Here is a 6,814-nt window from a genome sequence, read left to right as displayed (position 1 = left end):
TTCACCGGCAGTAGGTCGGGATTCGGAGAGGTCCCTCCCCGCAGGAACCCCACCCCTTCCCACCTCCTCGCCCCACTCCTTTCGCCGCGACCGTAGTCTCTCCGTTTCCCCCTCCTGGTGTAGTCCTCCCTCCCGCCTCTCGCGCGCTCCCTCCCCTCGCTTTCATCCTCCTATCCCCACCTCTCCAACCTCCGCTTTCATCCTCCTCCCCTCTCCTCTCCTCCCCGCTCCCGCCTGCCCCACCCCTGGGAAGCCCCTCCCGTCGGGCAGCGCCGCTTTATAAGCGGGTTCCCTGGCCGGGGGCGGCAGCGGCTGGTCGGCGGCAGCTCTGCGGTTGCGGGGGCGGCAAGCCGAGGACCGAGCGACCGCGGCCGGAGCGCGCCGGCCACCGCCCGCACCGCCCTTCCGCCCGCCCTCCGGACGGCCGCAGCCCTGCGGGTCTCCGCTCCAGACCCACCCCCGCCCCACCCCGCGCGCCTCGGGTCTCCGCCCCAGACCCACCCCCGCCCCACCCCGCGCGCCTCTGCCGCCTCTTCCTGAGCCCCAGCTTGCCGAGCGGCCGCCGCTGCCGCTGTCGCCGCCGCCGCCGCCACCGCGCCAGGTTCCGGCCGCGGCCACCCTCCGCCGTCCAGGGCCCTTCCGTCCCGGCCCCGGGACCCCGACTCCCCGCCAGCGCCGGCCCCGGCCCCGGCACCATGTCGGAGAAGAGCGTGGAGGCAGCGGCCGAGTTGAGCGCCAAGGTACGGGCGGGGCCGGCGGCGGCCCGGCCCCCGCACGCCCCCCGGGCTCCGCGCAGTCGTGTGCCCCAGGCCGCCCCCGACGGCCCCAAGCTGCTGCCCGGGTGCGGGGTCCCGGCGGACCCCGCTCCGCCCTCCCCCCGCGCCCCAGCCTGGCGCTGCCTGCCCCGCTCCGCGCGGCTCGCGCCAGCGCCCTCTAGCTTCCCGAGCGCCGTGCGCCCGCCCGGCTCCGGGCCTGGCCGCTCCGGCCTCGCGCCGTCCCCACCCCTCTCCGGCCCCGGCTCGCGCGCCTTCACCCCGGCCGGTGACCGTCGGAGCTCTGAGCGTCTCATCTACCCTTCCCCCTCCCCCGCGCCCCTCTCCGGCGCCCCGTCCCCTGTCTTCCCTTCCAGTCCGACCTCACCTTTCCTCCGCTAAGCGGTTTGAGAGCCTCCGGTGTAAACAGGACTCTCCAGGGAGGCTGCTTCTCTCGGCCCCTCCCCTCGAGGCCCAACCGTCTCCTGCTTCTCTCCGACAGCTACTGCCTCTATTTGCTCCTTCCCTCCTTTCCTTCCATCTGAATCCACTCCTTCGTCCACTGGCCTGCAGCTCTCTTAGTCTGCATAGCCCTCCTCCAGCGTCTCCCCCCACGCTTAAAGAATCTTGAATTCCTAAAAACCTGAAGGGGGCCGGGAGCAGCCTTCGAAAAAGCTGGGGCCCAGCATTGCATGGCACTGCATCGCGCCGCCCTTGCTCCCGTCAGCTCCCTCCCTGGCCCCATCCCTTCGGCCTTGCCTCTCTTCCAGCCTTTCTCTAATTTCCCTAGGGAACCTGCTGAGTGTCGCTTGGGGAAGTTAATTCGGCCAGGGTTTGGGGGCTGGGAGCCCGACCTTGGGTGGGGGGTGATTGCTGAGGAGGTCACAGAGGTCTCCTGGAGGCCGGTGAAGTGAAAGGGGGAGCCAATGGGATTCGAGGCAGTGGGAGACAGGGGCTCCGTGTGAGATCTGACAAGGTGCGCTGAGCGGCCCTCCGGTGGGCTGTGCGGTGGCATGTGACTTCACTGAGTAGGTGTCTTTGTATGTCTGAAATCCAGCGAGTGTGTGGGACTGCCCGTGTCAGTTACATGTGTGCGTGTGGAGACGTAGCTGTTCTGGAGCCGTGTTGCTGCTTTGTGAGAGCCGAGTGGCTCCACTGTGCTCTTGTGCTGTCTCAAGAGTGTGCGCCAGAATGCCCAAACACCGGGCCATGTGTCTCCGGATCGCGTGGGCGCTCCTCTGTAGCTGTGTGTGTGAATCAGTGTCAGCCTGTGTCAGTGTGTGTCCCCGTGTTGAGTAAAGGAGGCCAGAGAGCTGCCTAGCACAAGACCTAGGTCACATACCCTCCTGGAAAAGGGATCATGGAAGGACAGTGACCAGAAGGACAGGACCAGACAGGGGAGGAGAGGGCCCGGCCCCTTGGACTTTGGCCTCTGGTAGACTCCCTCTCTCCCTGGCACTCACTCTCCTTCCCTCCATCAGCCCCGATGAGAAGCTCAGGCCAGGGCCGTGCAGACCTGGTGCTGGGGCCCCCAGAGAGAAGCTGACGATCCCCTGGCTCTCCAGGCCCAGGAGGTAGGGGAAAGCCCACCAGGTAGTAGAAATGCCATACCGACCATGTGGCAGAGAATTGAGGACAGCAAAGTGGCATGAAGAAGCCTAGCTGGAGTGAGAGGGGCAGGCGTTTTGCGCTCCCCATAAAGGGAGAAGGGAATTGAGTGTCCCTCCAGGCCAACCACCAAGCACCAAACCTCTCTCCTGTCCCAACCCCGTTCCAGAAAGGACACACCCTCCCAGGGTGATCTACTCACCCAGAAAACTTCCATCCCCGTGGAATCGGATACACAGAGTTGCACACCAACACCAGATCCGATCCGATCACACAGAGACACCACAGTGCCTGCCAAGGGGTGGGGTAGAGAGAGGACTGGAATCTCAAATGGAAGGGCCGGTGTGGTGTCCCGAGAGAGGGGACTCTGTGAGCACCTCCCTGGGCCACATCACATCAGGACAAGACATCAAAGGTGTGCCTGCTGGGGTCTTGGGAAGGAGAGAGGGGCCGTGTGGAGGGAGGGGACTCTACACAGGGACCTTCCCCTCTACTTTCCCATCCCGCCCACACAGACCTTGTCTGTCTCTTCGTCTACCACGTCCCAGAGTCTTTCCCTTCCACGTTTCCCTTATCCTACTTCCCCTGCATCCCCCCTGGCAACGGTGACTCCCAGCCTTCTGCCACACCAGGGCGCACACCACACCAGGGCGCACACCGTGCTGGTGCACGCGCCATGGGTGGTCGGGAGGGGGAAGCCACCTGCACTGTCTGGGGGCAGGAGTGGGCAGAAGTGAGAGGGGGTACCGGGAGTCGTGCTCAGGGGCTCTTCCTATTCCTGTAGCCTTGGACCAGGTACGAGCCTGAGGATTAGGGGGGCACAAAGGCAGAAACAAAGGCTTTCGCAGCTGAGAGGGAAGCTGGGAGGGATGCCCAGGAGAGAGTACTCAGGAAAAGGCCCCAGAGGTAGACAAAAGGCAGAGCAGGGCCGGCAGAGGGAGGGGGCAGGCGAAGGAGGGACCTCCAGAGGGGGTGGGGCGTCAGGGCTGCGAGCAGACGAGGGGATTGGCTTTGCTGAGCTGAACTCTTCAGCCCGCGAGGTTGGGCAGATTGGGCAGAACTCGGTGGCGGAGATGAGCGCTTACCTTGGCTGCCTCTTCCCGGGCTTCATCACTTTTCTCCTCCCTCGAGTCGTGGGGAAGGTGTCTGGTCCCAGCCGCTCTGTGGCTGTGCGGACCCTGGGACCTCTGTTCAGTCTCTAAGCCGCACTGCCCACTCTCGCCATCTCCCACTCCTCTAAAGTCACTGCAGAGGGAGAACCGGGCCTGGAGGGACCTAAGGGCTGCAGATCGTTTGTGGTGAGAGGAAGGTGACCTCTCTCTCTCTTGCAGGACCTAAAGGAGAAGAAAGAGAAGGTGGAGGAGAAAGCAAGCCGGAAAGAGCGCAAGAAGGAAGTGGTGGAGGTGCGGAGGGGTCACCTGCCCACCCTGCCCCCAGCTCCCTTCCTGGGGGCCCGCCTTTCCCTGACCCCTCCCATCCTCGCCGCCCTGCCCTCAGGCCCCTTACCCTTGGCCGTGATGGTGGGTGGAGGCACAGGGCCATCCTGACACCTGCCTCTCCCGGTCCGCAGGAGGAGGAGAACGGAGCTGAAGAGGAAGAAGAGACCGCCGAGGACGGCGAGGAGGAGGATGAAGGAGACGAGGAAGGTGGGGAGGGGCAGGGCAGCCTGGGCTCCAAGGAACCGTCAGGGTGGGTTTGAAGAGCTGAAGCAGGGCTGAGGGCCGCCACAGGGGGTCTCTGCTGGAGCTTCCAGCCCTTCCCCAATGACCCATTTCTGGCTCCTCAGATGAGGAAGAAGAAGAAGATGAGGACGAAGGGCCCGCGCTGAAGAGAGCTGCTGAAGAGGAGGTTTGGGCTGGGTTGTGGGCTGAGGGGCTGTCAGGGATGCAGCAGGGCCGGGAGCCCTTTGGATTTGGACCTAGATCCCGGTGGTGCAGGGCGGGGGCTGGAGCAGCACAAGAGGGCGGTCCCTCTCCCAGGTGACAGCTACCGCAGCTCTTTCCCTCTCCACAGGATGAAGCGGATCCCAAGCGGCAGAAGACAGAAAATGGGGCGTCGGCATGAGCCCCCTGCCAGTGGGCTGGGGGTGGGAGGCCCCTCGGGGGCCCGGAGGGGAGGGTAGGGACAGCCGAGCACAGCCGCTCTTCACCTGGCTCCCTGCTCTGGGCCCCGCGCCAGAGCTGCCGCCCTCTCTCTCCCCAGCCTTCTCATGCCGCCCCTCCACACACTGCCCCCTCCACCCTCACTGCCATCTTCCACCTCCTGACCTGCTCCATCTGAGCTCCCCAGCTGGTCCCCAGTGGCCCCCTCCCTCTCCCCGCTCTCTTCCTCCATCCCCGCAGCCGACCCCACCCTCCTCTGGGAGCCTCTCCTTCCAAACTGCATCCCACCCTCACGTCCTGCCCGTCCCTACCCTGCCTGATCCCTGGGTCTCCCTCAGATCTCCTTCTCTCAGACAGCGCCAGGCCGGGGTGGGAACAGGGTTGGGGCCGAGCCCCACAGCTGCCCCCCTTCCCTCCCCTTTTTGTATAATTTAATAAAGAAACGGTCGCGCTTCTGTTTTTAACCTGTCTCCTGCTTTCCCGGGCAAAGCGAGGAGGGTGGCCGATGGCACATTCTATCAGGACCCCTCCCCTCTATAAAAAATCAGCGGCACCCGCCTGCCACCCACCCCGCGAGAAGCGCTCCGGGTGGACGGGTGGGGCGGTGTCTGAGAGCTGACTCGCGTCCTGGTTTTGGATTCTTGGGGATGCTCCTCCGAGCCATACACACACCCTTCCCTGCTAACCCACACCAGGCTAGACACCGCTGAGCCCAGTGGAAAGCTACCAGCCCCATTGTGCTGAACCAGGCAAAGAAACAGCCTCAGAAACAGGAAGTCCCGCCCCTGAAGTGGGAGAGGGCAGGAGACCTGGGTCTCAGCCTCTTTGGATGGAGTGAGAGTTGCCTGGCACTGAGCAGTGAGCTCCTTCCTGGTCAAGCAGGGAGAACTCCAGGACCTCTTGTGGTTCCAGGCCTGCTGCAAGTTCTGGCTCTGCAGGCTGGGTGGCAGACTGGCTGGCGTGGGGAGCAGGAGTTCCCCTCTGGCCTTCTCAGGCTTCCTTCCCTAGTTCTGCCTCAGTTTTTCCTGAGGCAAGATCCCTGCTGCAAGATTTCTGCATTTTTCCGTATCACCCTTGCCCTCTCTTAGTTCAGAGCCTCTGGATTGGGAGAGCCTGCTGATTACACAGAGCTCTGAGCTGTAGAGGGGTGTGTGTGATTCACTGATACCATTCATCCCCAAAGATGAGAAGACACCAGTAACTCACCCGGGGTCAGGGTCTCTCACACACACACACACACACACACACACACACAGCTTTTGTCTTCACACCCCCTACCTGACCTTTCATCTCTGAGCCTGCCTCAGTTTCCTCATGTGTACAATGGGGGATACTATTAGATTTCATGAGTTACTGTACACAAAGTGCCCACTACAATGCCCAGCACATAATGAAGGCACAATACAGTGTAGCTATTCCTTTCCCTGTGTGTGGGGTGCCCCTCTTCAGACCTACCATCTCTTAGGGTACAGTAGCGCTTCTAGGAGTCATTGGAGGGGTGAGGAGACAGGTAGATGAGGGTACTGAAGTTCTGGGAAGGTAAGGGAGTAAGGGGTGCCCTTCTTCAGACCTACCATCTCTTAGGGTACAGTAGCGCTTCTAGGAGTCATTGGAGGGGTGAGGAGACAGGTAGATGAGGGTACTGAAGTTCTGGGAAGGTAAGGGAGTAAGGGAGGGGATGAGTACCAAGGAAAGGGCTTGCCAAGAAAGTATGACTGGGGCCTGGGGAGGCAGCTCAGAGATGGGCAAGTGGGTAGTTCAAGGCAGAAGAGAAAGGCAGAAGTTCCTCGGGAAAGAGAACAGTCAAGAGGGTGGGGGAGGAGTGGAGAGGGCGGTGGGGACACCCAGGACTGAGGAAATAAACAAGGGGAGCGCCACCACAGGGGTGGAGGTAATGCTGCTGGGAATCAGCCCCCTCAGACTTTCCACTGCGAAGCGAAACCGTGAGCCCTGGGGTGCTGGGGGGGAGGGGGCAACGGGGAGGGGAAGTGCGGAAGGTGGAGGGAAGACAGAAGGACAGGGGCCAGGGCCCTGGGAGCAGCAGAAAGGCCTCTAGCTCAAGACAGCCACCTTACCTCCACTCTGCTCTCTGCCAGCGCCCTGCCCCATCCCCCGGGACCCCCACCCCATCCCTGACCGCACCCTCCGTCTGCCCGATCTGCCGGGGGCTCTCCTCTAGATTCTAGCCCCTGATCGTTGGTTCCTCCCTGTCTCTCCAGGCCTCCATTCCTCTTTTTCTAGATTCTCTTTCTCCAACAACTTCTTTGCAGAACCTCTCTTTTGAACATCAGTCCTTCCCCACTTTCTGACCTCTTCCCTTTGGAGGGCTGTGTGGCCCAGGCCTCAGAGGAG

General features: G+C 62.8%; 1 protein-coding gene across 1 annotated transcript; it reads left to right on the top strand.

Annotated features, from left to right (window-relative positions):
* The first annotated feature begins 503 nt into the window (after positions 1-503).
* PTMS (parathymosin) lies at positions 504-4,926 on the top strand. The gene is made up of 5 exons (XM_024129208.3): positions 504-740; positions 3,692-3,763; positions 3,931-4,006; positions 4,147-4,208; positions 4,374-4,926. Exons 1-5 carry the CDS (start codon positions 696-698, stop codon positions 4,422-4,424), a joined length of 306 nt encoding a protein of 101 aa, XP_023984976.1. The 5' UTR covers positions 504-695; the 3' UTR covers positions 4,425-4,926.
* The last annotated feature ends 1,888 nt before the right edge of the window (positions 4,927-6,814 follow it).

Source organism: Physeter macrocephalus, chromosome 6, assembly GCF_002837175.3.
Source record: "Physeter macrocephalus isolate SW-GA chromosome 6, ASM283717v5, whole genome shotgun sequence".
Lineage (NCBI taxonomy): Eukaryota > Metazoa > Chordata > Mammalia > Artiodactyla > Physeteridae > Physeter > Physeter macrocephalus.
Note: the sequence above shows the minus strand (reverse complement) of the source record. Positions and strands in the feature narration are given on the sequence as shown.